The 17045-nt window shown below is 47.5% G+C and overlaps 1 protein-coding gene across 3 annotated transcripts in view; it reads right to left on the bottom strand.

The window, feature by feature from the left end:
* The window catches only part of SNAP47 (synaptosome associated protein 47), a 71983-nt gene that overhangs the window by 43947 nt on the left and 10991 nt on the right, over positions 1-17045 (bottom strand). For all 3 annotated transcript variants that reach the window (XM_058553090.1, XM_058553183.1, XM_058553269.1), the window contains one exon: positions 14168-14712. In XM_058553090.1, the coding sequence (XP_058409073.1) occupies positions 14168-14712 (545 nt within the window). The remainder of the gene's footprint in view (positions 1-14167; positions 14713-17045) is intronic.

The following is a 17045-nucleotide window of genomic DNA, read 5'->3' as shown; positions in this document are numbered from 1 at the left end:
CTGACTGCTGCTGGTCGCTGAGAGGCCAGCACAGAGGCTGGCCATTGTTTCAACCTCCATGAGCTCGAGCTCTGGTGGCTCCCCAGCCAGGAGGGAATTCAAAGACAGGACCTGTTTCTTTTTCCCTTCTTGGGAGCCAGATATTTAAGGAAATCTTGGTCAGTTCTCTGGCTGAACAGAGAGACAATGGAAGAGAAATTTCAGTGAATGCACACAATAGGAATAGACACTTTGCAAAAATAGTTTGGAAAAGTCATAAAAGGTCAGCTCCAACCCTCAATAAAGCAAAGACCAGCGATCCATGAGGAGTGGGAGAATCAGATGTCCAGAGTGTATCAGTCAGCTTGGGCTGTGTAAGAAATACACAGACGGGGTGGCTTAAGCAAGAGACTTTTATTTCTCACATCTGGAGGCTGGGAATTCCAAGATCATGGTGCCAACAGACTCAGTTTTTGGTGAGGGCTCTCTCCCTGGCTTGCAGATGGCCACCTTCTCACTGATCCTCCCATGGCAGAGAGAGAGTTATCTCTAGCCTCTTTCTCTTCTTATAAGGACACTAACCCCCTCATGGGGGTCCCACCCTCATGATCTCACCTAAACTTCATCACCTTTCAAAGGCCCCGCTCCTGACACCACCACACTGGGGGCCAGGACCTCAACATGTGAATTTCAGGGACACAAACATTCAGTCCACAACAGAATTACACAATATAATACTTACAATGTGTAGTTCTCAAGAAAAAATTACAAAACATATAAACCAAGAGGAAAGTATGGCCCAATTCACAGGAAATAAAGACTTTGACAGAAATCATCTCTGAGGAAGCCCTGACATTTGAATTATTAGTCAGAGATGTTACACCAAATCTTAAATATGTTCAATGAGCTAAAAAAAAAAAAAAAACTATGGACAAAGAACTGAAAGAAATCAGAAAAACAATGCCTGAACAAGACAAGAATATCAATAAAGAGAGAAATTATGAAAAGGAACCAAATAAATTCTAGAGCTGAAAAGCACAATGACTGAAATTAAAAACTCACTAGAGGGGGCCGGCCCCATAGCCAAGTGGTTAAAGTTCTGTACGCTCCACTTTGGCAGCCCGGGTTCAGATCCCGGGTGTGGACTTACTCCGTTCATCAGCCATGCCCTGGAGGCATCTCACATATAAAAATAGAGGAAGATCGGCACAGATGTTAGCTCAGGGCAAATCTTCCTCACCAAGAAAAAAAAAAGAAAAGAAAAACCTCACTAGAGAGATTCAACAGCAGATTTGAGCAAGGAGAATAAAGGATCAGCAAATTTGAAGGTAATACATTTGAACTTATCCAGTCTTAGGAGCAGAAAGAAAAAAGGAAGAAAAATGAACAGAGCCTGAAAGATCTGTGGGACACCATCAAGTGTATCAACAAATGTATTATGGGGATTCCAGATGGACGAGGGAGAGAAAGGGGCAGAACATATATCTGAAGAAACACTGGTTGAAAACTTCCCAAATCTGATGAAAGACATGAATGTACACATCCAAGAAGCTCAACAAACTACAAGGAGAATAAACTCAAAAAGATCCAGACTAAGACACAATATAGTCAAACTGCTGACACCCAAAGATAGAATTCTGAAAGCAGCAAGAGGGAAGTGACTTGCTACATACAAGGGATTCACCGTAAGAAGTGATCCGATGTTACCAACCAGCTACCATGTAGCTGAACCAGCCAGCTGAACATCCTGGCCAATGGTGCCATACCGGAGACTCAGAGTGGTCTCTGCTGTTGGTAGACTGAACACACAGCAGTGGCTGTAGCCAGGCTGGCCTCAGTGAGTGGAAATCCATGTTGCTGAGCCCAAGCATAACCTCCACCCTTGTCACCATGGCTACTTTGTTCATGGGCCCATTGGGCAGTAACAGGAGAGACTGGGGAAACAGACTGATGGGTATCTAGAGAATGGGTCTTCCTATCTACTTGATTATCATGATCCTCCTCTGCTGAGGAGACCCTTTGGTGAGCTTTCACATGGGACACATCTTCACCTTTTTACCTACTCAGAGAGGTCTATCCACATACTTCTACTCCAGACCTCCTTGCCATGAAGTTTCCAATCATGTTTCTTCCAATCCCTGAACATCCAGCCAAACCACTGGCCACAGAAAATCAGTATACAATTAAGCCTCTGGTCATTCCTCCTCCCAAGCAAATTGTTGAGGAGAGTGCTGGGCACCAGTCACCAAACCCAGAGGAGGGGAAACACTTCTGCCCATAGCATCTTGGTGTCAGAGTCACCACAGAACACAATGTCAGCACTGGACGGAGCAATGCCTTACTCAGCTTCACTCACACAGAGAAGAGACAGAGCAAGATCAGCTCCAATAGCGGGCACTGGTGCCTCACGGCCAGCAGGTCCCCCTGGGAGCCAATGCAGGGCAACTGGCTTATGCACACCCCTCTAGTGCTGCAGTGGCAGGACCCTGATCCCTCCTCCATGGATTCTGAAATACTGAAAGCTGGGGGTGTGGCTGAAGCCCATTGATGTGCATGCTCCAGCAGAACAAAAGAGCACTGGTTGAGCTTGTAACAGAGAAAGCTATTCCCCTGTAAGATGATAAGCCTGGCACAGGCTGTGTGGGCTCTTTATCTCTTGGTAAGGAAGTGTTCTAGCTCCAAGGCCCATTCTTAGGAGGCCAAGTGGGGTTTGAAAGACTGTATGCATGAGATTGCCTTTCTTAACATAAATGAACAATCAGTGGGAGTTCTGCCCACTGGGAGCATTTCCCTTCACCAATGTCCTTCAGGATATCCCAGAGAGAGGGTGTAGTGCCACCGCTGGCCACTTCGGGGTGTTGCCTGCATATTGCACAAAACCATCTGCAAACTAGGCCCCAGTCTTTTCCTCTTCAGTAAACTGATTGTAGGGCACTCCCCATGTAGGGACTACAGCTTAGATGCAGGCTGGGAGAGAGAAGGCAGCGTAGCAGGAGTGGGGGCTGTGGAATTTGGGACAATTCCTCATGCAACTTAACCTGTGCCTTTAGGGCTTACTGGAGGCCAATCTCCAAAATCCCACTTCCATTTGATGATGGAGTGTTGCTGTGCATGCCCAACTTCATGGCTTGGTGGGTCAGAAAAGACCCACTTCATGATGAGCAGCTCAGGTTGCATGGTAACTTCGTGGCTCATGGTTAAGCGTTAGGTCTCCACTAAGGCCCAGTCACAGGCCAAAAGCTGTTTCTCCAAAGGAGAATAGTAACCCACAGAGGATGGCAGGGTTTTGCTCCAAAATCCCAAGGGCATGCTCCAAAGTGCACCCCTGTGTGCCACGGACACTTTAAGCACCACTGGCTCTCCTGGATCACATGGCCCAAATGGCAGAGCAGCTCACACGGCAGCCTGGACCTGCTGCAGAGCCTTCTCTTGTTCTAGTCCCCACTCAAAAATAGTAGCTCTTCGAGCCATTTAGTAAATGGGCCAAAATAACAAATCCAAATGAGAAATATACTGCTTCCAGAATGCTAAGAGGCCCGCTAGGCATTGTGCCTCCTTTTTGGTTGTAGGAAGAGCCAGATGCAACAACTTATCCTGCAGCATAGAAGAGACACAATGAGCCCCACACCACTAGATCCCTAATTTCACTGAGGTAGAAGGCCCCTGAATTTCTGTCAGACTTATTTCCCACCCTCTGACATGCAAATGTCTTACCAGTAAGTCTAGAGTAGTTGCTACTTCCTCCTCACTTGGTCCAATCAGCATTACTGCCATCAGTGTAATGGACCAGCGTGCTATCTTGTGGAGGGAACGGAATAGCAAGATCCCTGTGAACTAAATTACAACAGAGCTGGAGAGCTGATACACCACTGAGGTGGCACAGAGGTGTACTGCTGGCCTTGTAGCTGAGAGCAAACAGCTTCTGGTGGTCTTTACTAACAGGGATGGAATGAAGGCATTTGCCAGATTAATTGCTGCACGTCAGGTACGAAGGGATGGGTTAATTTGCTCAAGCAATGAAATCATATCTGGAAAAGTAACTGCAATTAGTGTCACCACCTGGTTAAGTTTAAGATAATCCAGTCCTTCTCCAATATCTGTTTTTTCTACACAGCCAAATAAGTGAACTGAACGGAGATGGGGTGGGACTGACTATCCACGCACCTTTCAAGTCCTTGTTGGTGGCACTCATCTCTGCAGTTCCTCGAGGAAGTGAAACTGCTCTTGGTTTACTATTTTTCTAGGCAGAGGCAGTTCCAGCAGCCTTTCCCACCAGAACAGCCCTCAGTCCACAGGGCAGGGAACCAGTGTGGGGATTCTGCCAGTTGCTGAATATGTCCATCCCAATTATGTACTCCAGAACTGGGAAAAATAACCACAGGATGGGTTGCGGTGTGAGATGGACCTGAGCTAAAACCCACTGATCACTCGACCTCCAGAGCCCTACTCTGACTGGTGGACCACAGTGACATTTTGGGTCTCCTAGAATCAGTGTCAGTTCAGAGCCAATGTCCAGTAGTCCCTGAAAAGTCTGATTATTTCCTTTTCCCCAATGCACTGTCACTCTGGTAAATGCCATAGGTCCCTTTGGGGAAGGCTGGGAGAAAGATAAATAGTACAAACTTTTGGTTACATACTGGGGTCCCTCCTCAAGGGAACCCAGCTTTTCCATCATTCAAGATGTTCTGGGTCTGTAAACTGGCTCAAGTCTGGGAATTGACTGATGGGTTTTGACTCTTTTTCCTATTCAAGTTAGATGCTTGCTCATATGACCTAGAACCCTTTTGCTTACAAAAGTCAAGTCAGAATTGAGTAGACTGCCCATCTATTTCTCTTCTGGGGGCACGTGACTAACCAGCCAACACCGCAGGTCTCTGGGAGTCACACTATTCTGATTGCTGCTTTGACTCTGCTGTCCATTATGGTAACCATCCCCACTTGTCTTTTGTGATTAAATGCTGCCACTCGGCCCCAGCACCCCAGGATCCAATTATCCCCACTGCATTTAATGATCCCAGCTCAGTGGCAGCAGTTCCCACTGAAATTTCTGGCCTACAGAGAATAGCAACCACACAGCTCTTCAAGGATGCTGAGGCTCCCCTCACAAATTTACTTCTCACAGTCACGGTGAAGTGTGTCCTCTGGACCCTGCCAGGGTGGGTGAGGAGGTCTCACGTGTTAAATCCACTCCACCACTCCAACCTCCCCAAACCTTGCATTCTTCCTCTGGAGTACACAAAGGCAGTTGACATTCACACTTCAAATAGTGTGGGCCACCTTTCAGTCCACATCTCAGCCAACCAACCACACTGCTGAGCTGTTTCTAACCCCTTGAGCTATAGCACGGAACCCAGGACCTCTGCTTAGTGGGCCCATTTCAGTAAATTCAGCCTGATCCAACTTCATATTCCTGTCACCATTACCCCACACCCTTGATAACCATTCCATACATGTTCTCTAGATTTCTGTCCATATAAAACTGGAAAAATTATGCAGTTCTTTCAGAGCGTAGCATACCTCCTCGTGGGTCACACTTTGTACCTCATCTTTTAGGATTTGCTGGGACTTGAGTCTAGCAACAAATCTAGAAGCAAAGAGGGGTGGTGGGGGGTGTGTCCTGAGGAGAATCACCATTGTCTTGCAAGGCAATTATCTGAGGGGAGGCCATTACAGATTCTCAGGCAAAGTGTGGTTAATCTACTCAGATGGGGGTAGAAGGGCTGCTTCTACTGGCAAAGAAGATTCATCAGAATTTAGGTGTTCAATGTTCCCAGTTTCATAGGATCTTGCCCTACGTCCGCATCCCAATTTTCAGGATCTCATTTCTTCCCAATTAGTGCCCTCAGTTTAACAGCAGACACTGTGCCAAGTTGGAATTTCAACTTACGTAGTAATTCAGCCACTCATAGGATGATGCTCTGTAGCCGGTTTTCAGAAATCTCAGTCCTGCGGCTACAGGAGCTAAGGGTTTCTCTCAGGGCAGATATAGAAACATTCAGGTCACTTGTGTGGTGCCCTGAGCTCATCCTTTCCTTTCCCCACTTTGTCCAGTGGGGTTAGAAGCAGCCAGCCAATCTCATTATACTCATTAGTTTGACAAAGATGTTATTAGTATCAAATACATGGTCACTCAGAACCTTGCCTTTTTAAAGCATTTGATTAGGAGCATTCCATGGTGATATTTCGTGTATCTCTACTAACATATTATGTCATGTACCATCAGTGCCCTCTGTGCTGCTGGAAATAAGAGTTATAGTGGCTTTAAATTCAATCAGATTAGAGATTCCACACACCACAGAAACAATTCAGAAAACTCATGCTTCACTCTTGGTACAGGAATCTGTATCAGTCAGGGTTCTCCAGAGACAGAACCAGCAGGATACACACACACGTGTGTGTGTTCGTGTGTGTGTGTATAAATATTTATCGGGGGGGGAAGAGAGAGAGGAAGAGAGAAAGGGGGACAGGGCTGGCAGTGGGGGACACGGAGAGAGAGAAGGACCACACTTTGGGAAGACTACTGAAGGCACTATGACTGCTTAGATCTAGAAGGACCGTCATGGGAAGACAGACCAGACCTCCTCAGAGCACAGCTCTCAACTACCGTGACCACGGCCCTTTCAGCAGAACCCAAAACTTCACAGTCCACCCAGCCTGACAGTGGGAAAGAGCTCTGAGATGACAATGAATTATACAGAAATATCATAATAAAAATGTAAACAGTCAGGCACACAGGGGGACTAACAAGAAAGTGTTTATTCTCATTATTCCACGTCTGAAGGTGGTGATTCTGATGAAGTGTCAAGAGATCTGAGACCAGCAGCTCTTGGGGAGAACATGAGACCCAGTGATGGATGGTTCTTGGAGAGACAAGCTAGGCCAGAATGAGAAATGAAGGATGGACGGCACAGGGAGACAGTGGGATCGATACAGCAATGGCCTTTCTTTTTTTTTTTTTGTGAGGAAGATCAGCCCTGAGCTAACATCCATGCTAATCCTCCTCCTTTTTTTTTTTCCCCAAAGCCCCAGTAGATAGTTGTATGTCATAGTTGCACATCCTTCTAGTTGCTGTATGTGGGACGTGCCTCAGCATGGCCGGAAAAGCAGTGCGTCGGTGCACGCCCCAATCCGAACCCGGGCCGCCAGTAGCGGCGCACGGCCACTTAACCGCTAAGCCACAGGGCCAGCCCCGCAATGGCCTTTCTAATAGAGAGCAGGCTATTCTGGGGACACGGGGGTGCCAGGTCCCACACAGAAGCAGGAGGACAATCATCTGGAGAGCCACTGAAGAGACCTTAGCACAAGGTGAAAGGCTGGACTGGATGACTTCTGAGCCTGACCCTACAATGCTAGGAGACTCTGTTTCTCTTTGATTCAGCACTTCTTTGGGTCATCCAATAAATTTTCAGGAAAAGGAACACAATATGTAATATAGACCAATAGCTCAGATATTCCAAGTTAGTCAGTTTTTAACCTCAATTCCTAGCAGGAGTCAAAAGCAAACGATGGGAGCTTGTGGGTTAACACAGCAGATAATAAAGCATGCCTTATATATCTCTTTCCAATTTTTCTTTAAAATATCTATCCAGACACAAAAAAAGGCAGAAACTGGCAACAACAAGGCAAATCAAGAGACAGACCGCATACTAAAGCTTGGTCTATTAGATGGACGAAGAAGTACCTTCTCGAACTATGTCTGTGTTTCATCTTGTGAATGGAAACAGGGTAACACTCCAGAGATGGTGGGAAAACTGGACTTTCCCAGGACAGCCTCTGCTCCAGGATGTAGCACAGCTTTGAGCAGAAACATGAGCTGTCGTCACCAAGGGCCAGAGCCAAAGTCTTCTCTGTACTAGCCCCTTTCCACTCTTGCCTCTGCAGAAGCCCCCAGGACACACCTAGCAGGGAGCTGGGGGCACTCAGGTGGCCAGAGAAGCACTGTGACAGAGACATGTCAAGGGGCTCTGAAATCCCCACAGGCTGGAGGGTGGAGAGCAGACCTCAAGCCCACTAGCACATACACTTGCCGAGGGCAGGTGTGATGGTGAATCTGGAGTATGGGCCATGGGGCCCAGATATTTGCTCACACAGTATTCTAGATGTTTCTGTGAATGTTTTTTGGATGAGATTAACGTTTAAATCAGTGGACTTTGAAGCAGATTGCCCTCATCCAAGCAGTTGACGCCCTTAGTAAAACAAAGACAGGCCTCCCCTGAGCAAGAAGGAATTGTACAGCAGACGGCCTTCAGACTAGAGCTGCCACACTTGCTCTTCCCTGGGCCTCCAGCCTGCTGGCCTGCAGATTCTGGACTTGCCAGCCCCACAATTACATGAGCCAATTCCTTAAAATAAACCTTCCTCTACAGATGTGACATACACATCCTGTTAGCTGTTCCTCCAGAGAACTCTGATGAATACAGGGGGAAGCAGAGGTCTGCTGAGGGCTCTGTTGTCTCCCAGCTCCCAGAAGAGTGCCTGCCATGTGCCAGGTCCTCAGTAATATCCTTGGACTGAAAGAATCTCCTCCAGCCTAGTAAGGAGAAGATCTGAACTTAGCCACATGTGCACACCAACCTGACTCCAGGTGTAGATGTGTGTGGCAACAGCTGCCAACACCTGAGAGGGTGGTGAAGGAGATGAAGCACTTGACCCACTGTACCTGCTGGGATGCCAAGCTGGGACGCTTCAGCTGCCCCCTAAATAATTACAAAAGTTAGAAAGAACACGTCTCAAAACTAGTTTTCAAAAAATAATGATAGAAATTTAAGGTAGATAGAATTTTAGATAATTTCAGCTTGGTGTGCTAAAAAAGGATACTGAAGGGTATGCCTTTATGAAAAATGGTCACAGAGAACTGGTTAAAAATAGTCCCATTCTGACACCAGTTCCAATGTGTGGGCTTTTTCCACACCATCAAGCAATTAACTCCATTCTGACATTACCTACGTGGAGATAGCGTCAGACCCCACAGGTAAAGGGCGCAGTCCCACAAGACCACCCCACTTTAGACGCCAATCACAAGTCCAGGTGTCCCCTGTGCTTCTGACGGACTGGCTCTAGATCAGGAGCCCCTCCCAGCGTTGGATTAATTCACTGGAGTGCCTCACAGAACTCGAAACATTTCACTTACTAGATTCCCCGTTTACCATGAAAGGATATAACTCAGGAACAGCCAGATAAAGAGAGGCAGAGGGCAGGTCTGGGGAAAGGGCTCAGAGCTTCCACACCCTCTCCAGGGGAGCCACCCCTCCCAGCACCTCCACGCAGCCCAGAATCTCTCAGAACCTGGCGTTTTGGGTTTTCTGGAGGCCTCATTACACAGGCATGACTGATGAAATCACTGGCCACTGGTGATTGATTGACCCTCCAGCCCCTCTCCCCTCCCCAGGGGTCAAGGAGTAGAACAGAACGTTCCAGCCCTCTAAACACAGAGTCGGTTCCCCTGGTGACCAGCCCCATCCTTAGGGGCTTTCCAGAGTCACCTCATTAACGTAAAGCGGGTGTGGCTGACAGGGGCTTGTTGTGAATATTAAGGCACCTTTATCGCTCTCATTACTTACGAAACTTTTAGGAGCTCTGTGCCAGAAATGAGACAAGATTAAGTATATATTTATTTATTATAAACGATAATATTGCAGATGGAAAACTGAATATACACATTTTCCCCAAGGACAAAGAGACAGCAGCAACAAAATTCTGGAAACTGAAAAACAGATAAACTTAGCAAATCCAAGAAAGTAAACTGTAAGGAAGCAGTGGGAGAAGCTGAAAAGCGACCCAAGTCGCACTGCAGAACTCTAAATGTGGAAAATCAGTGGTATCAGGAAATCTCTGAAAACGGGTGACCTTGGGGCTGCAAACAGAATAGGCTGAACGTCCGTTCATGAAGAGCATGGTGAGAGATCCGGTGCTAACCCATTCCTGTGCTGCTGGGCCCCACCTCTCCCCAGAGGCAGATCCGGTCTGCTCCCTCTGCAGGGAGCCAGCTGGCGACTTCTGGCTCAGCTGCAGGGGGAGCAGTGTTGAGAGTGGGAGAAGGAACGGGAGACAGGCCCCAGGCCCTTCCCGCACAGGCCATCCGTGACATCTAAGAGATAAAGGACAGGACGTCCACGAAGCAATAACAGGCTGCTATGCAAAAGGAACATTTGGAGAACAAAACATAATAAATTAAAAATACTGTAACAAAAATAGATGGGTAGGAAGATAAAATTCAAGAAGTGTAAGTAGAACAAAAAGACAAGGGGAAAGAAAAATGAGAAGGATATTACAAGACCAGTCCAGGAAGTCAAACAATCAAAAAAACAAGAGTTCCAAAAGGAACGCATTCTAAAAACTGAGAAGAAATAGGACAAGAAGTTTCTTCAGATCTGGTGACAAACGAGAGGGCTCACCGAGGCCCCACGACAGACTCGAAAAGACCCAGCCTAAGCAGCGTCACAGCCATGAAGCAGTCAGCTGCTCGCACGGAGCTGCGCAATGTGCTGCCTGGACGGACCCTCCCTGCTCAGGTTTCCAGTCTGACTCTCTGTGCTCCTCCTGGAGGACCACTGCGCACACTTAAAAAATCTTATAAATGGTATGCTGCTGTACACATCTATTTGCAATGTGCTTGTTTTTTAACATTGCTCTGGGATTTTCCACGTTGATACGTGTAGATCTAATACATAGCAGTTAACAGAGAAGAATTAGTCTGTTTTGTGATAAAACACAGCTTATGTACCCATCCCCCCGAGGAGCAACCGACTGCAGTGCTCACAACCGCCCCCAATCCTTCGACGAATGACCATGTCCACATGTGCTACGCACATGTGCCAGTGCTTTCCTGGGATACACACCTCAAAGTGGAATGGCCCAGTCATAGGGTCTGTGCACCTTCAGCTGTGCTGAGTATTGCCAACTGCTCTCCCAAGTGGCTGAACCAATTTACAATGTTGACAGAAACATTCGAGTTCTCATCACCCCACATTTTTACCAACAGTTGGTGTTATCCAACTTCTACACCTGTTGGTTTTCCTAATAACCAGGCGTGCTGAACTCCCATTCGTAGGCCTTTGCTCTTCTGGAATTCCTCATTCGTGAGACACAGTGGCAGAGACCGCTACCAATCCCTGGTATCCACTCTCCTCTTTCTCCTTTCTTTTTTTTTTTAATAAGATGCTGTATTTATTTATTTTTTCCCCCAAAGCCCCAGTAGATAGTTGTATGTCATAGAGGCATATCCTTCTAGTTGCTGTACGTGGGACGTGGCCTCAGCGTGGCCAGAGAAGCGGTGCGTTGGTGCGCGCCCGGGATCCGAACCCCGGCTGCCAGCAGCGGAACGTGCGCACTTAACCGCTAAGGCACGGGGCCGGCCCCCTCTTCCTCCTTTCTTAATCTCCATGACTACCCAGCTTCTTTGTTCCTGGGTGTGGCTATGTGACTAAGACCTGCCAATAGGGTATGAGCAGAAGCCATATGTGCAGCTTCAAGGCTATCTTCTCAAAGACAAGGCTGCGTGCCTGCCCTGGCCTCCCTGTTCCCCCTTCCCATCAGCTGGAAAAGATGAAGTGATGGGTGCCACGTGGTACAATGGGAGCTCTTGAACCAGCATGGGGCCCCAGGTGATGACCTAAAGCAGAGCTTTCTACCTACCTGGGACTCCTACCTTCCTTTCGACCATTATATGGGGGGAAATAAACTTCTAGCTGATGTAAGCCACAGTATTTTTGGATCTCTGTTACAGCAACTTAGCCTAAACTCCAATCCAAATACTGCTTTGTAATGTTTCTATTGAATTGTCTTTTTCTCTTTTTGTCACAGAATTCTTTAACTAGCTGGATATTAATCCTCTGTTGGGAATATGGGTGTCTATTACGAATATTTTCTCCAGCCTCAGGTTCATCTTTTCACTTTGTCTTTTGCCAAAAGAAGAAGTACGGAGGGTCGGCCTGGTAGCATAGTGGTTAAGTTTGCACGCTCTGCTTTGGCGGCCCAGGGTTCGCAGGTTTGGATCCTGGGTGCAGACATACACACCGCTCATCAAGCCATGCTGTGGTGGCATCCCATATACAAAATAGAGGAAGAGGGGCACACATGTTAGCTCAGAGCCCATCTTCCTCAGCAAAAAGAGGGAGATTGGCAAAGATGTGAGCTCAGGGTCAATCTTCCTCACACACACAAAAAAAGATGATGTACAGATCGCCAGATTGTTCTCCAAAAGGAGTATACCAATTGACATTCCTAATAAACAGTGTATGAAAATGCTTATTCACTATCCTCTAGCTGGTATTGTGTATTCTTACTTTCAATTTTTATTAACTTGATGACTAAAACTTAAATTTCCATTATTTTAATGTGCATTTCTTTGATTTCCATTGCAGATGAACATTCTCCTAAATCTCTGGTCTCTATGTCCTGGCATGTACTGAAGTCATTTGATAGGTGTCTCAATTTCCTACAGGAATGTTGTGTTAGTCTGCGAGGGCTGACTGCTTAACAACTCCCAAAATCTTAAGGGCCTAGCCCCAATAAAGGTTTATTTCTTGCTCATTTTGCAGTCCAGTTGAGGGCTGGAGTCAGGGCTCTGCCCTGGGGTGCTATTTGCAGACCCCAACTCCATCTAGCAAGTGTCTCTGTACTCTGCTAGGGCCTTGAGTCCTGGGGATGACTGTACGCACACGGCCAGCAGGTGAGGGGGAGACAGCACTGGAAGTTGGTTGGGAGGGCTTCTGGGGACAGGCCTAGAAGTGACCTACCTCACTTCTGCCCACAGCTAGGTCACATGCCCCCCAACTGAAAGGAAGGGTAGAAAACTGGGTCCCCACAAGGAAAATCACAAGAGTCTGCTAACCCTACACCTCACGCACCACAAGCACCCATTTTAAGGGTAAGGTTTGGGGCTCTGTTCCCTGCAGCTTTAGTGCAATGCCCTTCACTACATAGGTACTAAGGAAATGAGGATCCAAGGCATAGCAACAGGCGGTGACCGCAGAGTGGGGTCGCTCAGGGCAAGGCTCTCACAACAGCAGCCAAGCAGCCCCAGTCTCAGACGGCGGGCTGGCCCGCGCTCAGGCCCGTCACTGAGGTTGCCTCCCGGCCTGAGCTCCCACGCAGCCCTTCCTGATGTAGAAAGAGGTTATCCCCCTGGACTCTAAGGTCCTGGTCTGACACGGCAGGCAGGCCTGCGCTCAGGCCCATCACTGAGTCTGCCTCCTCACCTGAGCTCCCACGCAGCCCTTCCAGATGTGGGAAGAGCTTATCCCCCCGGACTCTACAGTCCCTGACTGCTCTATCTGTCTTTGAGGCAGTGCAGCGCTGCTCCAAGTGTGGTCCTTGAGACCCTCTGGGGAGTCTGGAGGGCTAACTACTTCCTAACACCACCAAGACACTACTGGCTTTTTTGCCTTTTCTCCCGGGGGTACAGGGGGGTTTCCAGGGGCCACGTGACAACACAGCAGCCTGACTGCAGAAGCAGGCTTGAGGAGCTGTCTTCCAGTAAGCTTTATTTTCAGGAGATGTGAAAAAATCTCAAACCGTGCCATTCTTCTCACTGGACAAGTTTTGCTTTATAAAAGTTATTTTTCATAAAAAAATGTTACTTATGTTACTAGGTCATGGGTTTAATATTATACTTTTTAAACCAATGAATAATTTTTTAATTTCTTAGTTTTTAAAAAATATGGTAAATAGTGGTGTATATAACTGACACCAAAGAAAGCTCCTTGGGGTCCTCAATTTTTAAGAGTGGAGGGGTCCCACGATGGGAGGTCTGAGAGCGGCTGGTGCGATAGCTAAGGTGGCGGCTTCTGGAGCCAAAGGGCCTCAGTCCAACCCTGCGCCTCTACAGCTGTGTGAAGGGCAGAGAAACTATGCTAACAAACTTAGTGTGTGCCACCTGCCTCTCAGCCTTGTTTCCCCACAGGTAAAATGAAGCTAAGAATAACACATTCTCTTGGCTTGTCCGTTGATTAAATGAGGTAACCCTCATTAAACACTTCAACTGTAGCTGGCACATGGTACACGCTCAGGAATTGTGCACTCACTCTTACTTACTGTATGCCCATGGCAGCCAGCCCAGTGTAACCCTCCACAACAGGGGTATATCCCATGTTTTCAGAATGCCAGATGTGTATTAAACATGAGACGATGGAAAACATAGCCCAGCCATCGAAGGTCAGGTTAGGGTTACAGACAGTGTTTACCCTACCTGTCAGCCATATCCAGGTCAGATTCCATCTTGTCCAGGCCTCTCGCGATGCTGTCAAGCTGCTCCCCCTGATGGTGAAGGACTCTGGCTGTATCCTCTAGACGCTTCTGGGAACACGCCATCAGCTCAGTCAGCTCCTTCCCCCTGGTCATGGGGGAGGATGACTCCTCAAGAGCAGTTCCTGGCTGAGACAACAGCAACTCTCTCCAGAAATGTTCGATGATGTTGAAAACGACATTCCGATTAGGCTGCAAGGAACTGAACCAGTGCTTGATGTGGTCCTTTTCCAGGATGGTGACAGAACTGAAGATAAAATGAGAAGTCTCTTTCTTGATCTCAATTATACTAGAAAGGGGAAAGTTGACAAGAATTTCTCCAGTTTTATCAGTTGTAAATTTCAGTGAGAGAGAAGTTAATGAAAGTTTTCCAGGGACCCATCGCTTCTCAAGTTCTAAATAGTAGGAGCACGGCCAGGTGTGGACGCAGATGTCTCTGCTCATCTGGTTCCTGGGCTGGTTTGCACCACGGCCAAAGCCACTCTGCCTCTGAAGGAGAGGGGATAAATTAGCGGGTGGGTGAGGCTAAAATGTGTCATCACACCTGGACTAGAGGCACTAGGACCCCAGCATCCAGGGTATGGTCTGGACTCGGAGAACATCGGAGACTCTAGCGCATGGCCGGGTCCTCGCCCAGCAAGGGCTCTCACACCACCTGTGACAGGCAGGTGAAACCCCCGTTCTGCTTAGCAGACAGAGGAGGGCTGGGGCCAGCACTGAGAACCCCATGTCCCAGACTTGTGCTCTCCCTAAAGCCCCAGGCCCCCAGGGGCTCTGCAACCACCAGAGCACCCACTCGGGCCAGCGTCCATTACTGGACGTGACTGAAGGAAGGAATGCTGGGAACCACCAGCCCAGGGTCCTTCACTTGAACATCATTTCAGCTGTGATGACCCCATTACTACACATTCCTTACAGGTTTCTAAACAAACATTCTCCTTTTGAAACTTTTATAAATTTAATTAACTTCACAGAAAAAATAATCCTATAGACAAACTTTTCCCTTTTTGTAATCCCAACTAATTTTATAGAGTTCTACATAATTATGTAGTTATATGTATATACTCATATAGTTGTAAGTAATGAAGGTGTACTATTCATATCTACAATTTGCATTTATCAAGGCAATTTGAAAAGTCATGAATGACAGATTTGAAACAATCCTTATGGAACATTTAGTATAACCCTCTCATCGTACAGATAAAGAATAAAAGGCCAGGAAAGGATAAGGACCTCGTACAAGGTCACACAAGGTCACAACACTGACATGATAGAACTAGCCTGGTAACCCTAGTGTAATGCTGTTCCAGGCAGATCTGCCAGTAACATGGCATTTCTTCCACCTCTCGCTCTTCCTCTCTCTTTCTGTCTCTCACACACACATGCACACACACACACTTTAATTATGGCGTGACTTCACTTATAAAAATAGGAGAGCAAATAACTTATATTCCCTTAAAATACTGAAAAGTGTGGGCTTTCACAGAATGGCTAGAGGCCACAAGGGTTCTCTGCATTTGGTCAACAAGTTTTAAGCCCCCAACCATGCATGCTGGGCTGAAAGTACAAGAGAAACAACGTGACATAGTTCCTGGCTCATGGAGCTTCGAGTCCACTGCAATTCCATGAATTTCCTCAATGAGTCAGACGCTAAGACCCAGACCCTCAATGTAATTACTGCACTAGACACCACATCCAGCAACACCAGGCTGGACAAGACATCAAAAAGGGCAGTACCTGCACCTGAAGAGCTTGTGTCGAACTGCGATTCCTAATTATACAGAAACAAAGTGATCTGAGAACAGGCAACACATCATCAAATACAAAGTGAGATGACGCAAACACACCCCACAGCTCACAGGGCTGTAGACACGGAAGGAATGGTGAGGAAGTCTTCACTGGACCACGCCAGTAGCCTAACTGGTCTCCTGCCTCTGGCACTGCCACCACAATCTTCTTTTCAGAGTGAGAGGGGCCCCACCCAGCCCTCCTCCCCACCTCCCTCAGCCTCCCCCTCCTTGTGGGGCTGTACAGACCCTCTGCATACACTTACTGCACCTGTTTCATGGTAGGATGACCACTCGTGTATCTGATGGCAGGCTCTCAGAGGGCAAGGACCATACTTTATTCATAACCTAACTCAGGAACACTTTGTGACTGAACGAATGGAACAGACACTCATGGTTTATGGTATCTGTCCAGCTGGGACCCTCCGCATGGCTGAGGTCAATACTGCAGGCTCACAGCTCAGAGTCCTACTGATGGTAGCCTTCATTAAATACTGTGGGAGACACCCCGCACAGATCGGATCCCAGCCAAGTTAATCACAATGGTTGATGCAATGACGTGGGAAACTTGACCAAAGCCATCCAGAACAAGAGGTGGACATCACTGGGAGGCAATTCTCCAAGGTGTTTCTTCACGTCTGTGTCAGCTTTTGTCCTAGACTTTGATTTTTTTTTTGGCAGGGAAAGATTCACCCTGAGCTAACATCTGTTGCCAATCTTCCTTTTTTTTTTCTTTTTCCCCTCCCCAAAGCCCCAGTGCATGGTTGTACATCCTAGCTGTAAGTCCCTCTAATTGTTCTACGTAAGCTGCCACCACAGCCTGGCAACTGACAGACAGGTGCTGTGGTTCCGCAACCAGGAAACAAACCTGGGCCACCGAGAGCACCAAATTTTAACCACTAGGCCATCAGGGCTGGCTCCCAGACAGCCTTTCTTGTAGCTGTAGATGGAGTCTCCCTGCTGGTCAAGAGATCTGCTTCTAGACCAGGATAACAGGGTACGGTCCCCCTGGAGGCAAGGCTTAGGCAGGCTTGC

Source organism: Diceros bicornis, chromosome 1 (assembly GCF_020826845.1).
Source record: "Diceros bicornis minor isolate mBicDic1 chromosome 1, mDicBic1.mat.cur, whole genome shotgun sequence".
NCBI lineage: Eukaryota > Metazoa > Chordata > Mammalia > Perissodactyla > Rhinocerotidae > Diceros > Diceros bicornis.
This window is presented reverse-complemented; position numbering and strand designations above follow the sequence as displayed.